Genomic DNA, 25,353 nt, shown 5'->3' with positions numbered 1-25,353 from the left:
AGATGTGTGGGCTTGTGGTTGGGAGAACTAACCTGCCTCACCTAGGCAATAAAGCTGAAAGCAGCTATATGCCAGGCTGGTTTTAACTGAGCAGCACTAGCAATATCTGTTGAGGTTTATTCCTCCCTGTGGGGACAGAGGAGTAATTGTGGGTGGATTTTACTGGGGGTGTGAATTATTTGCATTTTGTGGAATGTTCACTGGGCTGTATGCTGTATGCAACAAGATATCCAAGCCCTTCCCCCAACCTTTTGGGATATATTCACTTGGGTTTCTCCCCACCCCCCCCCCCCACGTTTCCTGTTGCCTATAAAGGATTTGGAGACTTCTCCAGAGTAGAATGCTGGGAGGCAGTCAAGCCACTCTCTCTCGATGCAGCAGCTAAACCTAGCCTCTCTTTATGGCAGACTCTAGTTTCTTGCATGTGCCGCACCTGCAGAAAATGAAGTTGCCCTTGTTTTCTGTAGCCAAGCAGCAGCAGCAGAGCTGGGCCCAAAGCACAGAGCTGCGTCTGCGCCTTGGGTGGATGGGAGGTCGTTTTGCTAAAAGGCGTCCTGGTTGAGGCACTGCTGAAGTGAACATTCTCCAAGTGTCTGTTTTCTAACCTAGGTCTTTTTACGAGCAGGTGAGGCTTAACTTGCCAACAGGTGCTTATGTTCATTATTTGTAGGAGTACGTTATGCCCTACGGTTGTGCAATTAATGAATATTCCAATGGCCTCTGCCAACTGCTACCTGCCTCCTACCAGCCTTATCCTAGGTCAACAGCCGTAAGTCCCAAGAACGCAATGTTTCCATTGGGGTTTCTGGGGCCTGTTTTCTGCCTGTTGCATCTTTGTGGCTTACCCAACCTGGGTAATCCTGCCCCCTCTCTCCTTCCCATCCGCATTCTTCCAAAAGAATGCATTTTGGGGGAAGTGGAATGAATCAGAAGGAGAAGCACAAACAGAAACTATGGAGAATAAGTGAACCCATTGGGAAATTATCGATGGGTGAGGCACAAAGAGTGGCAGTAAAACAGCAACGCAAATACCCAACTGGTAACATGTGGCCGTTCTATGAGTGTCTGCTGCTAGAAATGGGTTGCTCTCACCCGTCAACAAAGCTTATTCCCCCCCCCCCCTTTCAGGTTTTCAAATTGTAGAGAACAGGTAGCTAACATGGTGTCCTCCAATTGATTTGCTGAGCAATTGACTTGGTTGAGTCTAGCCTTCTTGACTCTTGAGCCACAGCGGTTGCCATTCAGAAGGAGCTTGATTGCCAAACTTTGCCCATGTGGACTGGGGCTGATGTGAGTCCCAACAACTTCATCCGTTCCCCCTGGCACAAGTGAGCCTGGCAGACTCGACTCAACCAAATAAGACTAGTTTTTAAGTAAAAAGGTTAAGGAGATGGATGGAAGGATGCAGATAAAATCAACCAAGGTGACTGGAAAGCAAAAGGAGGCTCACTAGTTGGAAAACAGTTGCTGCTGAAGCCAGTATTTTGCAAAAGGTGTCCTGTTGTTCTGAGCTGCTTTGAGCTCAACTTTGTTGTTAGTAAAGCAGGATACAAATATTAAATCAAAGGCAGATAATCGGGGATGATTATTGCTGTCTAAAGATATTTCTAGCTGAGACAAAACAGCAGTATTTTGGTTGCAGAAGAAGCTAGGGCAGTGGAACCGACAAAACTGCAAGTTTTAACTGAGCATAACTGATAAGATTAAATTAAAAAATAATGGTAGTTTTGTTATTTGTCCGGAACAGGAAAATAGTTTGGTTTCTTAAATGAGTGGTTCTGAGGCTTTGACTTGGAAGCCTCCCTTCCCACAATCCCAGCCCCATTGCAGATAGATGAAGGTTTGTTAGTTATTACTGCCAAAAGGTTCTATGGCTAATGACCCTTAGTGAGACTTGGCTTGGGTTAAGAGCTAAGCATGGAGTTTAAACTTGATTGAGTGTTGCCCCAGCATTTATGCTACAGACCGTCAGCCCTGAGCAGCTGAAAATTGCTGCCTGGTGGGAAACCTTGGTATTTTTGTCCAGAATAATAAGTGGTATTTTTAAGCAAGGAGAAGGAGGAAGTGACTGGAGTTTTCCAGGGAACATCCATAGTCCTCCTTGGCTTGCTGCATTTGGCTTCGCTGCAGCAAGCATAGCTCGCAGGGTTTGAGCAGGGCTGGGTGTCTTCAAAATGGAAGGCACACGCATGCCTGCTGGAGCTCCCCAAGCTCACAATTTCCCCCTTAAATGTTGATGGGACTTTGAAGTGCATCACATCCAGGCTTGTGATTTGACTTCTCCTGGGACCCATTCGAGCAGGAAAAATAAGTGTCCGTCGTTTTCTTTATATGTACCCATCGGAGCATGAGGATGAAAGAGGCAGCCTGCATTTCTCTGTGTGCTGCTGCTTCTGTTTCATCCATCTCGCTGATGTTTGGAAGCCATCGCTTTGGCATTTTCTTTTGAAGAGAACCCTCAAAAGAGATGAGACTATGCAGAGTCCTGTGCTTGCTTCCACCAGACATTGCAATGCCACCAACCTGCTTTTTCCACAGGGTGTTTTTGCAACAGCCCAGCAGCAGCAGCAGCCTGCACTGCAACTAAAAGTTAGAGACCTCTTCTGTCCCAAGTCAAAGCTGAAATGTCAGAGCTCAGTTTTTATCCTTCTCCTTCTACAGCTTTTGCTACCCAAAGTCATATTCTGGTGAAAGGGACGTAACCCCTTACCATTCACTCCATGGCTTTGGTAGCTAAATCCTTCCTGAGACCCAAACACTTTGACTCTGCGCCAGAAAACGGTTGATTGTCAGTGTCGCTTTTATTTTTCTTCCATTGCTGTATTTTGGCAAATGTGGTTTCTTCTGCTGACTGACACCCTTGCTTTCTTTTTGTTCTCATCCACAGGGACTGGATGACTATGGAGCAAGACCCTCAAGCAGGTAAGAGGCTTGGACTTTTGAACCCATTGTAGATACATAAAAACACACACACACAGAAGGGAGACAGCAGTATCCCTGAATTGCATTCAACCACTTCCCCAAGCATGCACAATCATTTGGCGCACTCTGAAAACGGCAATTTCCAGGGCTTAACAGCCACCTGCCTTTAAGTGCAGGATACAAGGAGTTTAGGTTTTGATGTATTTACATTTATTTTATCCCTTCTTCTGCCTGGAACCCAGCATGTGCATGGATACCAGGTGGTCTCCCATCTAGACAACTAGAGCCAGTGTGGTGTAGTGGTTAAGAGCGGTAGTCACGTAATCTGGGTAACCGGGTTCGCGTCTCCGCTCCTCCACATGCAGCTGCTGGGTGACCTTGGGCCAGTCACACTTCTTTGAGGTCTCTCAGCCCCACTCACCTCACAGAGTGTTTGTTGTGGGGGAGGAAGGGAAAGGAGATTGTTAGCCGCTTTGAGACTCCTGAAGGGGAGTGAAAGGCGGGATATCAAATCCAAACTCTTCTTCTTCTATGGTTTGTTGAAGCAGCAGTGAGCTCAATTGCTGCCTGCCCTGCTTTTCCCTCTCTTCATGAATTCCAAGCATTCCTTGCAAACCAGAGTTAAACTGTGGTTTTTCTCAGTCTTAGTTGGTAGGGAGCAGCCAAGTATTGTACATGAGAGGACCGAAGGTATTGGGGGACAGGACAGCACTGGTAATAGATTTCTGGACTGTGAAATATCAGGCATGTAAAAAGAATTCACTTATAGCAGAAAGCTTTCAAAAAAACTATTTATTATAGGAAACAGAGACTTCAAAACCCATGGTAAAGCAATACTTTTTATTAGGTCCAATCAAAATGTCGCAGAATAGTGAGCAAGCTTTCAAATTCTCCTTTTTTTTTTTAGTTGTTAAGCACACGGCAGCAGGCAGCAGGGTATAGAGATGCCCGTTGAGCCTGCAGCAAACTTCAAAAGCGCAGTGGGGCAGCCTAATAGTATCTTTCGCCTTTTAGTAGTCTCTTCCCCTGGCCCCCCGCAAGCTTCTAGGCCAAAGGGGATACTGCATGGCACTCGAGATGTGTTGCTGCATTGGTTCTTGTCCATCGGATGCTTTTTCCTTTCGTGGTGCAAGTGCGGTTTGGCAGTATCCTGTCCTTTTTCTTTCTATTCCACAGCGGCAGTGGCACTTTGGTATCAACAGTGTGAGAGAAGGAACCTTGACTAGAAATGGCAGCTGCTGCTTGGAAGAGTTTTCTGCTTCTCTTCTCTTTATTTCTTTTCTTTCTTTTTCTTTTCTTTTTCTTCTGCACAATTTCCTCCCAACCACCCTCTTTTTCTTTTTCTTTTTAAAAGTCGCTCTTCTTCCCCACCCCGGATTTCTATTGTGATCGTTAAGGAACCCACGGTGCTGCAACCCTCTCCACACTCCCTGCCACTTGCAAAAGCAAAAACACCCTTCCGAGTAGAAAATATAAAAACGGGAATTGTTAGATTTCGCAGCAGCAGCCGCCTCAATGCAGTTTACATTTAACTCGATGGAAATCCTGCACCTCTCTCTTTCTCATTCTCTCTCTTTGTACTTTGTAAATGGTTTTTTAAATATATATATATATATATATATATAAAGATAGTCCACAACCCCTTTTCAAAGGCTTTAATGTGAACTGCACATTAATAGCAAAATACAATGGATATTTTTTTCCTTACAAAAAAAAAAAAAATTAAAAAAAGAAATATCTATATCTAGCTATCTATCTAGATGGATAGTTATAGATAAGATATATCCAGGAACAAATATGCATGGCCTATGGTGTACGTACTGTTATTTCAGATATCTTTCTTTGAACTTTACCATGATGCCAGTTTTTTCTGTCAAAAAAGGGGGAATGTGCACAGATAGACTTATAGGGAGGCTGCCTGGAGCAGAGGCTGGTTTCTCAGTGAGGATTGGACTGTTAACCTGATCCAACCAACTGAACTGAGCACCAACCCAGTATTCCTTTTTAAAAGGGGTTTGTTTTATATATACATATAATATATATATATATATTTTGTAGGAAGGTATTGTTACCTCATGGTTAGCACTCTGGGGTAGTGGAGCCAAGTTGGGATTTCGGGGGGGGGGAGGAATATTTTGTCCAATTATGCAGCTTTCCAAATCAGTCCAAAGACTTTTTCTTTATGAAAGTGAAGGGGTGGTCCTCCCCACATCCCCCTTTTGCGCAGAGGGGAGGGGGCTGGATGGAAAGAACCACGTGTGTTTTGGGGGCGGGGTGGGGTTTTGAACTTTTGGTGATTTCAGGCAAAGTTCAATTGCTTCATTTCCTAAAACGCTGTCAATCTTCTTTGTGTATTCTTGATTAACTTCAGAGGCAAACCGGGTAGGATTGGAGTTAATGGCTACTGGTATTGCTTCTTCAATCACTGAACTCTGTGAACGTGGCCCCCCTGTTAAAGACTTTCAACACTTTCAGTTCCTGTTGCAAAGTCTGCAGTGCAAAGCTGTATTCCTATGACCCCAATGTGATTAAAAATAAATAAATAAATAAGACAGACAAAATGAAACTCAGAGCAAACTATTTTATCTGTATTGGAGGCTGCTGGCAATATTATCTTGACTATATGTATATATATATAAAAGATCTATCTCTACACACATAGTAAAAGTTTTGTTTTATATAATAGACTTGGGGCATATGTAATAAGAACCTCCTTCCATTGTTGTCATAACTTTGCTCAAAAAGACTTTTTACATCCAGGGTATTCTGTAGTAAAAGAATCGATGTAGAAAACAACAAAGCAAAAAATAATAATACACAAAACTTGTGTTAAGGATTGTAAAAGTGATGGGGGGAAAGTTCTGTGTTGTTTTTTAAAAAAAATAAATAAAAGCAAAGAGTAATAAATAATAATAATGATGACAAATAGTCGAAGAGAAATGTGCCCTGTACCGAGATGTTTGAATAAAAGTTTGATTTCCTTCATCGAGTTGGGCTTGGGTGATTTTCTTCAGGTTTTTGTTTTTTTTTTAAATTGCCTTTGTCACGAACAAGCCCTGCAGTCAGCAGTGAGTGTTGCAGGTATTTTCTACTAGGATGCTGAAAACTCCCATCCTGCCTTCACCAACTTTTCGTCCTCTTTCCTGCTTCATCCTCTTCCAACTGTGATCTCTTGAACGCATTGAGTGCTTTTAATAGCTGTTTTCTCAGTAACCTTTTCAACAGTCCTAAGGATCAAACCGTAATCATTCCAGTATTACAGATGGAATGCTGAGGCCGAGAGAGCAACTTGCTCAAAGGGACAAGTGGGGCATCTGCCCTGAACCGGATCTTTTAACGCTGATCTCCTAAATCCAGCAGAAAATTCTTTCCAACAAACCACACGGGTCAGCTGGCAGAATATTAAACGGGATATTTGTCAGGGATTTATCATGGGAGAGCTTAAACCCTGACTAATAGGGGTTTTGCCCACCATCATACGGAATAACCTGTTCAACTGAATTGTCAGGGTTTGTGTTTGCTTAACCAGTTTTTGTCCCTGCAGTTGGTTGCTTTCATCACAGCAGCTTATTATCGTATCACTGCATAGCAACTACTTTAGTCTAGTGAGCAAGTAGCCTATTCACTAACAGCTGGTCACTACCATACAGAATTGTGAGGATACTTGAGGGTGCAGTAAGCTCAGCCTCTCCCTGTGACTATATGAGACAAAGCTGGAGCAAGCAGTTGCTTTTCTTCCCACGGCCATGTTATATCCATGTGACGATCGAAATTCTCACACAGTTGCTTGCCTGCCTGAAGGTTTCAGCACGAAGAGGCTCTGTACAATTATCACCATGTGATCTTTGTTGTGATTTGTCACTCCTTTCCCAAACGCTTCACGAGTCTTGAAAGTTATGAAGACCCAAGTAAAGGGCGACTGTTCTGTGAATTTTATAGAAGAGGAAATAGAGTGTGGGATGTTTTTGGAGGATGACGTTTAAGCCTATATCCCAAGGAGTTGTCATTTCATTTTAGCCTCTGACCAGTCTAGAAAGGACCAGGGCCTCAATTTCTCTTCCCTACAGTTAATCCTTTTAATTGCCATTCATTAGTCATAAGTTGTATAGTGCAGTAACAAATGCATCTTGCTCAGAGGAAACCCCTCCCACCCGAATGTTGCGTGTCGAAGGGACATCATCAGCTCCTGCTCTAAATAACTGATTCCTCCCCAATTGTTTATGGAGTGTGCATGTGTGCAAAGTACAAACAGCCTCTCTATTTTTCCATTTTTCCATTACAGCTCAGATGTTGAAGTGGCCAGGTTTTGAGAGGTGTCCCCTGACTGTGTATAGTTGTAAGTTCATCGTTTTTTCCCCCCACATGCCAACTCCTTTCCCTTTGCTCCCACCTCATTCCTAAGAGCGCTCTGGACAGACTTTTTAAAAATGCTGGCGAAGGGTGGAACCAGAATATGGGGATGGGGGGATGGAAAAAATTACCGCTGCTAAACAGCACTATTGGTGAATTCCGTTCTCCACCGATGAGCAGTCAGTTCAGAGCTTGACTCACTCGCTTGCCACTCGGTCCACTGGTTGAAGTTTCTCTGCCTTTTTCTGGCTGACGGAAGCTGGATTCCCTTTCCTCCTCTGACCTTTGGAGCAGTGCTTCCCTTTCTGTAATCCACTCCTACATCCGCACAACTCCTAGCATAATGCCTACCCCAAACCTCCATGCTCAATCCTCCCCACCCTTTTCTTTTCTGCTACATCACTCCTAGGGTTGAATTTTTCATTGGGTGCATCTAAATCTGGGCAGCTCTGGGGTCTCTATCTGGTTTCTAGCTTATTATTAGGAAGCTTTTTGCACAGCCGTAGTGATAATCTGCTAAATTCACTGGACCTCGGGGCCACTGGCTTTCTTACCCCTTTAATGTGATGGACCCCCTCTCTTGTTTGGTTTCCTGTCTTCCTGCCAGGGCTCTTTCCTGGAACACAGGAGATCCAGTCCAAAAGTGCAGGGTATGGACAGTCATGAACAAAAAGAGCCCTGCACCAGCAATGTCTTTCCATTGACTTATGGGTTACAGCAACTCCATGTGCATGCTGGGAAATGTGTGTATGGAAATGAATATTGAGTTGCTGTCCCAACACTTGAAATCATTTGGTATATCCTGTATGCACAGAGGGTCCCCATACATGTAAGGATATACTGACAAAGAATTAATGTTTTCTGCACAGCTGCTCATGTTTTCAGTGATCTCTTGTTTTTGCCCTGTGATTCCTACACCAATATATGTATATACACTTGGGTTTATACTCCGCACTAGAATTCAAGTCCTAACTGTGTTGTTGAACATGTTGATCCGGGTTACATTAGCCAAGCCAACAGAGTGGAACAAAGGAAGTAATCTCAGAGCCAGGGAAGAAGTATGGTGGTGATAAAATAGATTTAGTTTCTGCTCTCCCTGCCACCCCAACTCTGCACCGAACCTCAGAAATTCAAGGAAGCCTTTTTGCTGCTTCTATCAGGCTCTTGGAGCTTACCCCTCCTTTTCTCGTTTGCCATTACAAAAATAGTTAACTATTCTTTGATGAGTCACAGTGTGAACAATCTTCAATACTTTAAGTTCCTTTCAGCTTCAAGAATCTATTTTAGCATCCCCTGGGAGAAAAATGATCTTAGCCTCTGCATTAATTAAGTTGGGAATATTAATTGCCTGTGCTTTAAAAATAGGATAATTAATCTTTGCTGCTGTGAACTGAGCAGACCTTTTTAAATAAACAGCTCTGGCTGCAAAGAGGTGCTTTGCTCTGGAAGAAGGGTGGCACTCCTATCCATACCTGCATTAGGGTGCCTAGTCTCCCCCCCCTCTCTTTTTCGGACTGGGGTTTGGGACTGCTGCCTTAGATTTTTGTACTTCGGTGTGATGACAGGATTCAAAATCATTGAACTGGAAGGGACCCATGAGGTCGTTCAGTATAAACTCTGCTGCGTTCAAGATCTGCAATGCAGGGTTCAGTTACAGCGTCTCTGTTTAAATACCTTCAAAAATACAATCTGTTCTATTGAACAGCTTCTGCTGTTAGCAAGTTTCTTCTAATGATTAGCCAAAATCTGTTTTTCGTCTAATTTCTAACCATTAGATTTTAGCCCAATACCCTGGAGCAATAGAGAACAAGTCTTGCTCTATCAAAATACCTGTGGAACCATTATAATAAAACTGTGTTTTTATTATTGTTTATATTTTGAATTAGATATATGTGGGGGCACCAAAATCTTTTAAGTTCTTAGAGCTTCTAAAGGTCTTAATCCAGCCCTCCCTAAGAAATGCCTTCTCTCTACAGTGATTCTGGTTTCTAGGTCTTCCCATACACTAGAAACTTGTGGAAGTCGCTGAAGCCATTAGATTCCTGTTTGGAACTGCAGTTGCCTTTTTTTGAGAATCACAAGTGCCCTAAACGGGTGTTTTGCTGTATGAGCATCAAAACCTAATCTTGATGTTGTGCTAACGGTATCTCCAGAATATACTCTTGAGAATATTCTGTTAGGGCAAGACCACCTGTTACCATTATTATTTATTAATAATCTGGTACTGTGAGTGGATGACATTATTTTACACTCCTCATTCATTTGGACAATAACATTGAAAAAGGTCACTATTATTATCTCTTTGGGAAACAAAGCTCATTTCTCTGTCCAAGGCCCTTCTAAGAAGTGGTGGTCAAGCATGAGTTTAAACCCCTGGTGCAATATTGGCTAAAAGGTAAAGGGACCCCTGACCGTTAGGTCCAGTCGTGGCCGACTCTGGGGTTGCGGTGCTCATCTCGCTTTACTGGCCGAGGGAGCCGGTGTACAGCTTCCAGGTCATGTGGCCAGCATGACTAAGCCGCTTCTGGCAAACCAGAGCAGCGCACGGAAACGCCGCTTACCTTCCCGCCGGAGCGGTACCTATTTATCTACTTGCACTTTGATGTGCTTTCGAACTGCTAGGTTGGCAGGAGCAGGGACCGAGCAGCAGGAGCTCACCCCGTCGCGGGGATTCGAACCGCCAACCTTCTGATCGGCAAGCCCAAGAGGCTGAGTGGTTTAGACCACAGCGCCCCCTGCAATATTGGCTACCAGTTTGTAATTCTAGATAAGTTTAAGCCATTGCCATACATGCCAATTCCCCCTTTATGAAACAATTGCCCAGTCCTCTCTCTTAAAAAGCAAAATACTTGTTAGTTTTTGAAGCATGCCTTAAATTTTAAACCGCAGGGCAATTAGTTCTCCATAAAATAGGACGGGTTCCTGTCTTTTCTCAGTGCACTCCTTGAATCAGCTGTACATGAGCCAGCTTGCAATGCTGGTATCTCAAGTTTTATATATTGGTTTTGTGCATGCTGTGGGAATGCTCAGCTCTTTTTTGTGGGAATTGTGCATCACACATGGGTGCGTAAGGCCTTCTTTTTCTTCATAAGCTTCCCTTTCTCCCACTTGCTCCTTTGATGCAACACACTTTCTGTCTACTGTGAGAGACTTTGCAAAAAGCTGAATTCTATCTTGCATCTCATTTAACAAGTGCTTCAAAGCTGATCTGGTTTGGGTGCCCTAATTTGAGTGTTCATACTTGCCAAATGTCTGTGTCCCCAAACCCTTGGGAGAGTTCACCCTACCATTGTGTCAATGACATATCCCTCAGAGCACTCTTGACATTGGAAAGAAGAGGGAACAGTGTGTTTTTAAGTCTGATGGCAAGCTAGGGCCCAGTGCTAGCCTTCAAATGTGGCCTTCGCAGAAGTTGCAGCATTCTGACTTTTGCCTGCAATGTGGACATGACAGTCACTGAGAATTGTAAATTATGAAGCTCAAAGGAATGTAAACGCATTCAAGATAGAAATGGTTCATAACCCAACAGGTTCTTGTGAAGGAGAATTCTGCAGACCTATATATTGGGAAGGGGTGGCTAACCCAGATGTTGCTAGACTCCGAACTCCTGTTGCCTCCAGCCACCATGGCCAGTAGTCAGGCATGATGGGAGTTGTAGTTTAACAACATCTGGAGGGCCAGATGTTCTACCCTTTGCCTTGACGCATTCTGAACCTGGAATATAATATACGTTGGCGTTGTATCTACCTGTATGTTTATAGTGCAGTAATACCGTGGGGAAATCATGGCACAAAAATACGGGCTGCCTCTTTAGGACAGTTGTAACAACAATAGAGGGCTGAGTGTGAGAGAGATAAAAAATAGACAAATACAGGCATTGTCGATTCAAAATTCACCAACAGAACTAGGCAAAAAAATGGTTCCCCCTCACCTTGAAGAAATTGCCTGCCTATTACAATGAGCACCAGTTTGTATTTTGCTTTATTTCTCCTTTAGAGACAGCAGGCAATGTGGTCTTAACATCTGGCCAGTTTTGTGCCACCTGTTTCCTTTCAACATGTGGCCATAACTTGATCTGTTCAGTAATAATTGCTTTCAGTCAGCCTTTTTTGCCCTGCAGTTGTAACCTTAACCGTGTAGAAATGGTATTTCATATTTCTATGGCAAAGGAAATAGGTCAAGAGCAGGCAAACGGCTCTCGGCCATTTATATGGTACCATTTATATGGTAAGTGTTAAGACTAAATGAGCGTCTTCGTTTCTCAGACCCTTGCAACAGTGGTAGCAGCATGGATTAATTTTATTTACTTCCCCTACGAGGAATCACCCGAGGGCACTTTGGCAGTGCCATTGATTTTCTTGGAAGTGGGAAGCTATGTATTAATGGCTCCCCGTTCAGGTCTGGGGAGTGATTTCCAACAATGCTCCATCACCTGAAACTGCAAGAAACAGCCCTTCAATCCCAAGCAGCGACACAGAAATGGCAAGTGTAAATAAGCACTCGTTTTCAAGCGTATTCCACCTGCCTGTATGTTGAGACCACACTGGATGGGGAGGGACAAGAAGACACCGCACGGACTCTGGAGCAAAAAGGCGTTACTTCGATAAAAGGGAGTTGATCGTTTTTGTGTGTAAATGTTGTGTGCTGCCAACGTCTTACATGGGATGTTATGTCTTAAAACTGCCGTCTTCAGAGGGAAGGCTGCAGGATCTGAAATTTGTTCTTCCTGGCTCAAAACCCAGCCAGTTTGGAGAAATTTCAAGCACCATTTCTATGCTGCAGAGCCATGCTCCGCAAATTGTTGCCTGTTGGTGAGCAGCTGAAGCAACGCCCCCTCAGATCTCTCTGTGCCAAGGTAGTTCAGGAATGCAGTTGGCTATTGGCTGGAAAGGCCTCCCTTACACCCACCCGGCGACCTTAAGTCAGGCTCTAGATTTGTCTGTGGCAGAGCAGCCTGCACCTGAGAGTGTGGCAAGCTCACAATAGTTATGTGTTAGCAAGTATTTGGAGAGCAGCAGCTTGCCCCGAATAGATGCAAGATGTTCTGGAGGAAGCAGTGCTGTGCAACGTGGGTGTGGCGTAAATATCAACAAAATGTGACTTTTTGCTTGCAGGAGGGAGGCACGGGTGCGGAGGGAGAAGTAAGAGCAGCATAATCTGAAAATAGTCCAGTTGCTCGGGAGAACCTAGAAAGCAGTGATTCAGCCCTGAAGCAAATTCCTCCAATACAGTTTGGACGGTGAAAAAAACCCCGGTCATATGGGTGTAGACCTTTCTGTCTGCAGGCAGATCTATGCCGGCAGGCCACCTAACCTTGCCCCAAACTGAGCGACGGATAGTCATGCCCCCTTATTTGCAAAAAGGCATACTGTATTTTTTGCTCTATAAGACTCACTTTTGCCCTCCTAAAAAGTAAGGGGAAATGTGTGTGCGTCTCATGGAGTGAATGCAGGCTGCGCAGCTATTCCAGAGGCCAGAACAGCAAGAGGGATTGCTGCTTTCACTGCGCAGCGATCCCTCTTGCTGTTCTGGCTGCTGAGATTCAGAATTATTTTTTTCTTGTTTTCCTCCTCCAAAAATAGGTGCGTCTTGTGGTCTGGTGCATCTTATAGAGCGAAAAATATGGTACTTAACATGGCCATTCTGTTTATAGGTGGCTTGGATTTGTGGAAGAACAAACAGGACTTGCAATGAAATGGTGCCGGGGGGGGGGGGAGGACTCCTGTTCAGGGTTCCAGTCTGTCAGCCATGGCCTGTTCCATTCCCCCTCCCCACGTGGTTTTCTGTTTGCTCCACTGCAACTGCCAGCCTTTTGTGATCAGTGAGCATACTTGGTCCTCGTTGGGATGTTTCCACCTTAAGCAATTTCCCCCCTAAATAGTTTGAGCTTCCCCCAAGCTTGATGATATCTCTTGGATAGTGCCTTATTGGCCACAAGAAGACTGGCACTCATGCCTGAACTTCAGACACAGTTGTGGAAGAGTCCAGCAATTCTTTTTTTTTGGGGGGGGGGGATTGGCGTTCTTTTAATATTTTAATCACTGGGACTCTCCAGCTTGAATTTTGAAGGGACTCGTAGTATTTTTCTTGGCCGTCTCTGTTCTATGAACTGTTGGCAGCTTGCATTTTTCCTGCCAGAGCTTGTTACAATTGCCATGGAAATGCCAACCATGAAGTAATTGGGGCTGCAACATGTAAGAGTAATGACCACATTGGCTGAAGCAAACATATTGTGAACGTGAACCAAGAGTATAATGACCCAATGCCGTGGTCCGAGTCCATATGGTAATTACTCTTGCATGTTATTACGGGTCAGGCAAAGATGATTTACCATCAGGAGAGGGATTCTTTATCATGTACTTCTTCACCCAGCACATAGTTAAAACTAGGGAATTCTCTAGCGCAAGATGTGGCGATGGCCAGCGGACAGGCTCTTTTTATATCCTAAACTCTCAAAACATCTTTTCTTACGCAACTTAGGGGAGCTTTCACTTTAGAGATGTTGCAAGTGCTCACTGGTGTGTGTGTGTGTTGCTTTCTGCACAAGACAAACCCGTGTCTATCCATGTGTCCTTGTTCCTAATCGCTTTCACGACAATTTCCATTCCCAATTTTAAATATATTGAATGCCAACGTTGAAATGCTTTGCCATTAAGATTTGGCCATCTAGGGCAAAGATACCTTCCAAGTAGTTAAAAGATTTTTGTCTGAATTGACGCTGTCTTGATTTTGCAGCAGGAACTGTGTTTTCTAGTGTGCACTGTGCAGGCGTCCTTGTGGTCCTTGTTGCATCACTCATTCTTCCTGTTGTCTCATTGGGTGTAGGCCAATTGATTCCTAAAGTTCTTCCTACTAAAGCTGAGCCTTGCTTTCTCTCTGCAGGAATCCTTTTGCCAATGTCCAACTCAAACCAACGGTGACGAACGATCGTTCTGCTCCTCTCATCAGCTGATCTCCAGGGATATTGGGCGACGGCGGGTACCTCGCACCTTTTTGAGTTTCACCTGTGTGGCATTTCTGTGGTGTCCTTGTAAAGCACACGTGTCTATCTTTCCACAACTCTTTATTTTTGTAGTTAGACTGAATCTCAACCTCCTGCTTGGGAAGCAGAAGTTGGTGCACTCTTTTTTTTTAATTTTTGTCTTTAGAGCAGAAGATATACCTTGGCCTTTGGAGTGATAAGTACCTCAAAGAGTACATGTTGTCTCTGTTGTGAATGGAGAGCTAGAACGATGAACCAGGCCATGTAGTCTGTTCTGTTATAGACTTATGTTCAAAACCTTCTAAGGGTGATAATAAGCTAGGAAAGATAGTATGAGCAGGATGAGACATTCCGTTTTGCAATTATCTTATTTCTCAATCTCTTGTGGAGGTCTCTCAGCACAATCAAACGTGTGGATTTGAATAAATTGAGCCTCTGGACTTCAGTGGTTGTCAATAAAAACTTTAGCACTGCCCGGTGTCACCAGACAGCGGCTGCTAGCAGCTGCAAGTCTGTACTGCACAGCTCTACAGCCAGAGCAGCGCATTATCTAGATGGAAGACTCACTGGCTCATTTTGACTCGTGCTGCGCTTTCACTGGGTAGCCCACTCTCCTTAAACTTAGCACAGCCAGACTCCAAAAGTTACCTCTAGTTACCTCCAAAAGTTAGTCCTCTAGTTACCCTTTTAATTTTCATGACCAGTCCAGATCACTGCAAGTATGGAATGAAGTAAAGGGCAGGTCAAACTTCACAAGGCAGTCATCCTGTGCCTGATCATAGTCAAATTGTTATGTCCACATTTTTCATGTGGTGTGCACATGGCTATGGTGCATCAAGTAGGGAAACACCCTTTTTAGTTGCTTTTCAGTGAGCACCAGCCCCCTTCTCAATAGAACTCCTTGCTAATTAGCTAGGCTGGGGGAGAACCCTAACAGTTAACAAAGCTAGCTTATCTCTCTCTCCTGCCCACCCCTCTTTCTGCCCTGAACTCCTCTTCCAGTGGAATTCTTCTCTACACATACTGCCTGGCGCAGTGTTTCAGTGTCCATGCCACAGGAAGAAGCCAGCTTAGGCAGCCTGGCCCCAGTTCGGTACTGCAGGTCAATGCCATTAGTATTACTCTTGGACAGTGAACCAGGACCTTGCAGAGTTCCTCTTTTTGTTGCTCTTTATAGTCTGCTTTTCTTCTAAGATGCCCTTGCATTTGCCTTAACAACAGGGGTGGCTAAGCTGTTGGCCCTCTAGGTTTGTTGTACTCCCTTCGGCTCCAGCCAGCATGGTCAGTGGTCAGGGATTATGGGACTTGTAGTCCAGAAATCCCTGGAGAACCACAGGCTAGCTGCTCCTTACAATGTGAATGTTAGAATGTATTCATAAGAAGCTTCTGCATATGCTGTTGAGTTGGAGGGACCAAAGTTCCCTAAAGCTTCAGTGCACAGCACTCATGGCTATCCCAGCAGGGCGATGTTAGCGTGCGCGTCCAAACTGGAAAGGAGGGATCTGTACTACTGTCTCCCCTAACAGCAGCAGTCAACTTGCAGATCACTCCTGAGGTCACAGGACTGGCTTCTGATGCACATTCATCATTTCTGGCCAAGTTTCCTCTTGCTGGAGTTCATCCTCAATCTGACTTCTAATGAAAGGTAATTCAGCCATCCATCCTGGGAAGTGGCAGCTGTCTCTCATCTCTAAACCTACCATGAGATACCTCAGGCACCTTGGCACCTCTTCCAAAATCCCAGTCAGAAGTTATTTGGGGGCAAGCTACGCAAATACATGTTGTGATGTGATTGCTAAGGCAGGCAGGCAAGGCAGGACTATCAGGAGTTTCTCTTGCAAGTGGGTGAGAAGATGAGCCGTGGGCCTTGTATCTCTCTCCTCCAGGCATGGGAAAGCAGCCTGGTCTGTTTGAGTAGGCAAACGTTTACCAAAGAAGGGTTAAATGGGCCATCTCCTTAACTGCTGCCAGTATGCCCTAATAAATAATAAATAATAAGCATTAGGGGAAAGAGAGCAGCCACATGTGGATTCAAGTTGAAAAACCACAGAGCTGCCTTGCGTTGTTTGGTTCTCAGATAAAACACACATGCAAACTGAGAAGGTTTGATGAGTAATATAAAGTGAGGGCACAGAGTCTAGAGTCTAAAACAAATAAAATAAAAAAATAAAATGCATCCGCAGTGCCAGCCTCACATTTAGAGGGGCTGAGATCTCGCTAGTATTCTACATGGAAAGGCATCGTCGCTTGCATTTTTTACTGATGCTCATGATGTGCTTCCATACATGTCTCAACGCCTTTATTTTTGTACAGAGATAATGTATTTTAAGTACAGACCAATTATTGTTTGTTCCTGTTTGGGACAGATAATCTGGCAAATGCCGACCTTGGCCGGCAGCTGCAATTCTAGGCCGTTCCTTGCTTATGAGTAAACATGCAGGTCCTGTGCTGCTGTTGCAGCCAGCGTGCCTGAGTGTATCCTGCCTGATTCTATTACCTTCCTCCCTCTGAAATATATTTCTCTCTTGCGCTTAATAATTACCTCGGGGCTTTGTCCACAGGAGTGTGATGAGGTTTCTCAGCCAGAGCTTTATATTTTGAGAAATGGCACAGAGCCATACTATGCAGAAAGGTCAAATTCTACTTAGACGACGAGACTCTTGCCAGGTTTATTATTATTATTATTTATTTCTAGCTCTTTATTCACACTTGTCTCAAGCCAGCAACAAGGGTAGAAAGTATCCCATCCCAATGTAGTAATGGTTGCAGGAGCGCAGCCCAGTTTGCAGAGTAATGTTACACTCTAGTTCTGGCAGAAGTGACCAAGATGCGGGCAGCATAAAGACACCTGGACTTTGAGGTTTCCTAGGTTAATAATATTATCATGCCCTCTGACCCTCTGTGCAAAGGCAGACCATGTGAATTCAAGGCTTTGAACACCATTATGTGCCTAAGGGACAAAGTACTAGTGTTACATGACAAAAGGGAGGGCGGTAAATCTCCAGTTAAAATGCAGCAACTCAGTGTTTGAGATGGGCACGTTTAATGTGTTTTTGAGAATCGGGAACAACCGTACAATCGGCCTGTTTCGATCCAGAAGTGCCCTGTGACTTGCCAACATTTCATGCTGGAAGAGGGACACTGAGCAGCTGCTTGTGGTATCAAATTTATCTGTCTACATCAGCAACTACCACCGTCACCCAGAACAGAAGGAAATACAGCCGTCAGCAGCTGGCTCGCTCGTAGCAAAAATGAATAGAAGGTACAAGCTACCAAACACTTCAGCTCCATGTAGAACACTGAAAAGGGTAGTGGAAGCACCTATCTACAAGATTACGTAGGAGAACTTCATGAATACTTACTGCGGGCAAGCCCCATATCCCTTCTCTGTTGCTCCAGCTTGAAGGCTTGTGCATGCCAGTCCTTGCTGATGTAGCCACACGTGCCCTAGGGATTAGTGCTCAGTTGTTTCTCTTTCAGAAATGCAGTGTGGCAGCCATTTAATGCTCCAGGTAAAATGTGCTATGTGGCCTCTCAGCAGTCGGGTCTTCACAGGAGGCCCAGCACTTCTGTACTTCCTTGCTTGCTGGTACAGACTAACCCAATTGCATTGTGAAGCATTTAGCATTTCTGTAAATTAAACACTTATTGAAACTGCAGGAGACGGAGACGGGTTCCTTCAAACACCCCCCCAACACTGTGCCCATTGCCCTTGACCCTTATTTCATGAGTTAAAATTAAGGAAGAGGTGGACTTGTTTGTATTGGAAGAATTCATACTATAAGCTAGATAACAAGGATACAAACCTGTCTCCCCCCGAAAAAACCCCCCACTGGGGAATGAGATGAAAGTAGTGCTTCAATAGGTTGTACTCAACATCAGATTAACAACAGGCCAGGCCTAGGTACAAAACTGATAGGAATCTGGTGGTTTAGCCTGCTCCTTGCTAGCAAATCAATAACAAGCCCCCCAAGGTCCCCTATACTAATTAGGGCACAACTATCTCCACTCAAGTGTTTCCACTAGCGCTCTGTAAAATGGGGGTAAAACACTGCCTAGGAAGCAAGCTGTGGATATTTGTTGTGTCACATGTGGCCTTTGTTATGCAAGCTTTGCCAGTTTCCTCTAGATCATTGGTTCTCAACCGGTGGGTCCCCAGGTGTTGTTGGACTACGACTCCCATCATCCCTGAGCTCTGGCCTTGCTAGCTAGGGGTGATGGGAGTTGTAGTTCAACAACATCTGGGGACCCACAGGTTGAGAAAGGCTGCTCTAGATGCTGCTTTAAAAAACAAACAAGCCCACAATAGCAAAACCTCAACCTTTCTGCTACCTTCCCAGCCATCCTCCTGTGCTACTAAATAAGGTTCAGGTAGGGCACTAGGAAGTATTTGAAAAGGCTCCATGTGCTGCTGAGCTCACTCACACTCACACAGCCCCCTTGCTGGCTTAAGGTGGGGATTGACTACAGCTGTAAAGTGGTGTTTTAAAATTTGCTTGCCACCATCCACAAGAGCAGTATAGAAGTCTAGAACACAAAGTGACTAACAGACGCTCTCATGAGTATTGGCACAACACCGGATTTTGTGCCTTTAGCATGAGTCAGAAATCCAGCAGGTACAGATTTTCCTGCACCTCTGAGTTTGCTTCCTGAGAAAGGAGCAGTGCCTGTCGCAAGGTAAGCTCATCTGCCCTCCCTCTATCACAGCCTGTGGCTTAACCTATGAAACCCCAATAAATTATGCTGGCTTCAACGCATAGTAGATGTTACGATGAGAGCAAGCAGAAGATGGCTTATTTTAAAAATGTTTTATTTTTAGTGTTATTATTATTGGACCAATGGTATTTGACACACATGCTGGGAGCTGTATGGAAATCAGCACTGATAAAAAATACAGCAATTATGACCCGTATCAATAAAATATACACTGTAAATAGCCTCTCTCTCTCTCTTTTCTTTTTAAAAAAACAAAAACCAGCACAATCCAAAACATAGCTCTCTAGCTCTGTCTTCATGCAGCCTCTCAGGTGCTGAATGCATTTTGATGCTATAGACCACACACACCCTTAAGCGTTTCTTGTTCAAATGCAGTGCCAAAAGGAACGCGGCTTGGAGGCCGAACTGCGCTGTAGCCACTTAGCAACACTCCCACCCTCAAAGCTGCGCTCCACGGAACTCATTGTGCCTGTGAATCTTCCACTCTCCCATTTCACCGAATGTGGAAGGAACCCAAGTGTAACGGATAGAGACCCCACTCAAAAACAGCCCATGTTGATACCACCAGTTGCACCCGTGCCATGCCCGACAGCTGCCTACGACGGAAAGAAATGTGGGGTAATTATACAGAGTATATCAGGTGAAAATGGGGCCCGTGCAAATAGCACTGCCTAGTGTGCTTGCTTGGAGGTGCCAGTAGTGTTCAGCAGCCTATAAAGCCTACCTTCCCTTGTGAAATCGCCTGGAGTTTTATACCTCAATGCTGGGAGGAGTACCATTTCTGCCTGTGGCTGCTGTTCCTCCAATCCAAATGTCTCCCAGTTGGAGAATAACAGCACTCAGCCCTGTTGGAATGAAAGCCACTCTTCCCATAAGAGGCATATTGCACCCATGTGGATAAAGGGATTGGTTTGTCGTTTTGTCATCTTATGCCTACCACTGACTTTTGCTCTGGATATTGCATCTAAATTAACCTGTCTCAGGGGTTTAGAAAATGAAAAGCTGCACAGCTCTGGAGCAAATGCTGTTTTGCAGTATTTCCACCACCCAAAGCCAGCATTGGTGGTAGACAACTTCCTCAAAAGGAGAGAGGTTTCATGGCCTCATCTGCTTGTTCTGTAGGCACTTAAGCATTGCTCTCTCATAGTGAAAAAAAATCTGTTCTGAGACACATCTGCTTCTTACAGAGGAAGGGGAGGCTGGACAATGAAAACTGGTGTAAAGCGTGAGCAGGCTCAATCTGCTTTACAACCATCTTGGGTGAAGGTCTCTTGCTATGCCCTCCTTGCTCGCTAAGGCAGTCAATGCGCGACACGCTTTAAAATAAAAAAGGTAAATTCTGCATCCTATATAAATCATGCAAATTTGCTTTATTTGCACAATTTGTTTACTTTGCATAATTTATTCTGCTGCTGATCCTATAGAGTGGCATAAGCATAGAAACCTCGAACACTGGAAATGGTACCTTTCCCCTCCACTTCTGTTAATGCTTTCTTCTCATTCCTGACTTTTACCGATCGTAACTTTTAACATAACATTTTGTATTTTATGTAAACAGCTTAGGGGTGTTTTTAACAATTTAAATGGAATTTAAATAAATAAAATGCAAGGTGCCCTTGTAGGAATATGGTAAGAAGTGTGTGTTGTCTCACTATTGGCCGTGGATGATCTTCGGAGCAAAGGTTGCTTGGAGCACTGGGAGTCCCCCTTAGCTGCCTCTACAGCTTACATAGTAAGCCTGGTTTGCCAACTATTAGCCCTGCTGGGACCGGCCTCCCATAACACTTACAGACGGGAAAAACCGAGGCCAGGAAACAATAAGGTTGGGAAGCAAAATAAAGCCCAAAATGAAACTCAAGCCTCATTGTAAGCTGGACCGTTCAACTTCCACCCTAAACTGATAGAAAGAGGGCTGTGTATGACAAACTACATAGACTATATATTACATATATCAAGCAAATTTGCAAGATCTTGCTGATGCTACCTGTATTCTGCTTCCCTGCCCTTTCATGGCAAGGAAGGGGGTTATTGAAGCCCTGTAGCAGCAGCAGCAGCAGCAGGAACAACAACTAAACCTCACCAGGGAACCAGTAGCCTCTCCAGCTTCTGAGGTTTGTTCAGGCTTATCCTTGCAATCATAATGGCTAGAAACTTGCTTTTCTTTCCAAGTGAAAGAAGAGGTTCTTACGAAACCACATTCTGCAGCAAGTATTGTATTCTGTGGCCTTAAGAACAAAAAAAAAAACAAAACACATTTTCCACTGAATGGCAGTACACACAAAGCCCTGGTTGTACTCACCAGGGTATGGCGAGGGCAATTTGAAAAGACGCACCAGCGCAGATGGATGGTTAGTAGACTTAACTCACATTCCCATGGTGCCAGGGAGAATCCTGCATTTGGCAACAACCTACTTGCTTTCCATGAATGTGGTATGAATGGATGGGGCTTCAAAAGCCACAAGGGATGGAAGGATAGCTGTTTAAATAAAAACAAGTGTTGGTTATTCCTGATGCTATAAGAGGCCACATGATAAATAATGTACTCTTAAGCAGCAATTCTTTACACACTTACCTGGGAGTAAGTCCTACTGAACTCAGTGGGACTTACCCTGAGTAGACATGCATAGATAGGACTGCACAGCTAAGGGTGCTTTCAGACTGTGGGCTATTAGTGCTACCCAGTCATTACCCTTTTGCTATGAGCCAAATGCACAACTGCAACAGGCCTTCCCCCAATTCAGCTGGTGCTGTGTTCTATGTGTGCATGTACATCCTGCCATGTTCTGTTCACAACAATGGGCTTAACATAGCCATGTGGGTGGGCGGCTAACAGTGAAGCTAATGAACCCCTTCAACGGTATTTAATTTTATCACCAACATTTAAATTTGGGCTAAAATGCTCTTTTCACTGAAGCGCTGTTGCTCAAATATTTTATTTTAATGTGAAAAGGCATTTGAACGCTTTGTTGTTGTTGTTGTTTTTAAATGTACGCTGCTCAAATGGCACCGGTTGAAAAGGTAATAATGAAAGAGTGCCACAGTTGAAGAGGTGCAGCAATAGGGTTCAGTTGCTGGGAGCCCCACTGCACGTGTCAAAAGCAGATCTCTGAGGAAGAGGGAAAAAGGAACACAAGGGCAGCACCAAGGTGGCTTAACCCTGTGCTGCTGTTCCATTTCTTCTTACATCAGATTCTCCCAAAACAAAATCATAGAAACATAGTGAAAAGCAGAAGAGGGGAGGGGAATGATTTGATTGCAATGTCATGTGATTGCCCTGTAAAAAGTGAGTGGACGAAGAATGGCCATTCCAGAATAAACTCAATAGTGCGGAAGCATCACTAATCCAAATGCAGAAACCCAACTGTGCTGGCTTTATAGCAAACATGACTTTATAATGTTGCAAATAGCACAGTGGGCTACAGCACAGCCTGGCTCCTAGCCACCAATACATGTTGGCACAGGTGCTAGAAATGTATGCTTCACAACCCAAAGCAGCTGGCACTGTGAGAAAGCAGGCTTTCTCCCCTTTGCCCACTTGCAGTTGGCTCCAGCTCCGGATAATTCCTGAGCCAGAAAGAAATTAAGATGAAGGGGTAACCAATGACAGTTCTTCTGTTCTTCCCACACAACTTGCAAGGTGGCAGTTAGTTGCTTCCAGCTCTGCTGGTAAAACTAGCAGGAGTGCTTGCAGGTGGGGATAAGATACTGGAGCAATTTGTGCGTGGTCCACCTCAAATTATACCCACAATGAATTGACTGGAACCACAGAGGCCAAAATACTTGGGCCATGAGTAGTTGTGGGCACATTACTAGCGTTCATGGAATTCCCTGCTTCTCTCTCTTTTTGTCCAAGTAACTATTGGGTAGAGAGTGGAATCCTGGCCATAGTGTGTGGCAAGAAGTACACCCTGCTTCCTTTCGCCCGAGTGGCTTCGTGTCTCTATCCAGTAGAACAGTTTATGCATGGTTCTCAGTTGTCTTCCTTCCATGCCCAAATGAAGAGCAACTGGGAAGCTGTGCACATGCAGAGAGGGTGCCACAGAGCCAACAGAGCTTCTCCTCCTGTTCCCCTCAAAGACGCACGTGAACTGCAGAGGTAAAAGCCGCTTCTGTTTCTGCAGCAAACATTCCTTCTCTAACAGAGGGTCCAACCTGGAATTCTGTTGCATTGTCAAGCAAATTCTAGTGCAAATTCCTGGACCGTGGAGTGCCCTGGATTCCTCCTGTTCTAGTTAATGGCTAGTGTGCTCTGGTGCAGCAACGAGGGGGAAGAGAGAGAGTTCCACTGAGCCCCTATGGCAATCCCACCAGCTGCTCACAGCTGCACTCGTGCCAGGATGGGCCATATCCCAAGTGGATGCTACTTACTGGGAACACTGTCATTCTGATATGGAGACAGCTGGACATCTTGCATAAATATCTGCCCAAAGCCATGGGACAGAGCCATTTTACAGCTTTGGAAATCATTCATTCAGAAGGATTTGCCTGGACTTAGGATTCTTGAAGCTGCGATGTTCTGGTTGGAGAGGTTAACAGCTAACAAACCACTCTTCCTTTTTTTGCAGGGTGGGAGAGAGGCTCTCTTTCCCCAGCCTTGAGGTTCCCATTTTGGGTTTCCCCTTTTAGCCACTAGAAGCAGTACCTCATTCTGCTCAATAAGAAGGGGTAGCTCTTGTCTGTAGGTGGCACTTGTGTGTGGCTTATGTAGCAAAGCAAAATGCAGAAAACAGAAGTTGCAGAAATCCCTCTTGCATTCTGTCCTCTCTGGCTCCTGGGAATAGGCACGTGCTGGTGTGCATGGAGCGCAACTCACTGGGGGAATGAATTGCAGCAGCCAAATGAAACTGGGCAGGAAAGAAAATGTGCTGTGATCTTTGCAGTTCTTCCTGGGTCAGACCTGCTGCCCCTGCTCTGGTATATCCCAGCATCAATGCTAGAACTGCTTATTTGCTGGCTCCTCCTCCAGTCCATGATTTCCTTTGGAGTTCTCTTCCCAGTTGGCCACACTGGCCAGAAGTGTGGGTGGCATCACAGATTCAGCTGTTCGAGCAAGATCAAACCACAAACACCTGACGGTGAATGCCCTGAAGTCTGGCAGCCCCGACCAGGAGAACAAGCTTGAGCAACAGTTTTCTGGTTGCCACAAGGAGAGGGAATTGAGTCAACAGCAATACTATCTCTGTCACCTACCCAGGCATAATGCAAACTTTAGTGAAGAAAAGCCGAACAAGAGCACTGCTGCTTCCAAAGTCCAGGGCTATCCATTTGTGTTTAGGGACTATACAGCAAGGAGATAACTGCAGGCATCGTGTATATGCTGGTCTGCAGTAGGAGAGGGACTAAATATGTGTATTTGATCTCAGCATACAAGGAGGCTGTGGACAGAGCATGGCTAACTTTCCATGCCTGGCAGCTCTTCTGGCAAGGACAGCAGATCTCACAAAGACCAAGGAAGCAACAGTTCCCAGCAAGGAATGCCATGCACATAACAATATTCTGGCTTCCAGGGGAGGGAGGGCAGGGAGAGACAAAACTATTGCTTCAAACACACTTCTAGGTGTCCTCGCTGGTGCCCAGGATGTGAAGAATCAAGAAACCATCAGCAGGACTCTTAAACATTACTCACTTAAAATGTTCCACCGAAGTTTATAACTGTGGAATGCAGCTTCACTGATTCCCAGCTGACTAAAATTGGTGTGTGGGGAGTAGGTTGGAAGAAGATGAGAAGAAGGAGGATCTTAAAGCCACCCCCACCTCTGTTCATCCGGTAAGATGAACGGTGGGGGCATTGTGCGTGTATATAAATTAATGCTTAAGTATGGGGGTGGGGAATGAACAAGAGGTGAGATATTAGATCAGCTTGGGTAGCTCAGCTGGTTACAGCATGGTGGTGATAATGCCAAGGTCGCAGGTTCGATCCCTGTATGGGGCAGCTGCATATTCCTGCATTGCGAGGGCTTAGACTAGATGACCCCGAAGGTCCCTTCCAACTCTACAATTCTAGGATATATAATAGAAGAGGTACACAAAATTATGCATGGTGTGAAGAAAGCAGATGGGGAGAGTAGTATTACCCTCTGATAATACTAGAATTCGAAAACGAAGCTGAATTTTGCAAGATTCGGAACAGACAAAAAGAAGCACTACGTCACACAGCAGTGTTCAAGACTATGGCACTTCCTCCCACAAGAGGCAGTGACAGCCACAAATCTGGGTGGCTTTAAAAGAAGATGAGATAAATTCATGGAGGTCAGGGTTATCGGTGGCTACTTGCCACCATGGCTATGCCCTGACTCCACCATCAGACGCAGTGGGGAATCCCAAGTGAGGAGAGTACTGCTGTATTCATGCCCTGCCCTATAGGTTTCCCACCAGCATCTAGC

At 44.8% G+C, this 25,353-nt stretch overlaps 1 protein-coding gene and 1 long non-coding RNA gene across 5 annotated transcripts in view; one reads left to right on the top strand and one right to left on the bottom strand.

Moving 5' to 3' along the window:
* The window catches only part of BAIAP2 (BAR/IMD domain containing adaptor protein 2), a 136,924-nt gene extending 115,736 nt beyond the window's left edge, over nt 1–21,188 (top strand). Inside the window, exons 13-15 of one of the 4 annotated variants that reach the window (XM_082212563.1) lie at nt 2,888–2,922; nt 7,205–7,258; nt 14,155–21,188. In XM_082212563.1, the coding sequence (XP_082068689.1) occupies nt 2,888–2,922; nt 7,205–7,232 (63 nt within the window). In that variant the 3' untranslated portion in view covers nt 7,233–7,258; nt 14,155–21,188. Of the gene's footprint in view, nt 1–2,887; nt 2,923–4,098; nt 5,908–7,204; nt 7,259–14,154 lie in introns of those variants that run through there. The other 3 variants (XM_082212560.1, XM_082212561.1, XM_082212562.1) reach the window with 3 other exon arrangements.
* On the bottom strand, nt 19,048–25,346 carry LOC309526735. Its single transcript, XR_014216893.1, has 2 exons — nt 24,418–25,346; nt 19,048–24,385 (listed from the first exon to the last, which is right to left on the bottom strand). It is a non-coding gene; the product is annotated as an uncharacterized lncRNA (long non-coding RNA).
* Between the last annotated feature and the right edge of the window lie 7 nt (nt 25,347–25,353).

The sequence above is a fragment of the Podarcis vaucheri genome (assembly GCF_965113315.1).
Source record: "Podarcis vaucheri genome assembly, chromosome: 2".
Classification (NCBI taxonomy): domain Eukaryota; kingdom Metazoa; phylum Chordata; class Lepidosauria; order Squamata; family Lacertidae; genus Podarcis; species Podarcis vaucheri.
Note: the sequence above shows the minus strand (reverse complement) of the source record. Positions and strands in the feature narration are given on the sequence as shown.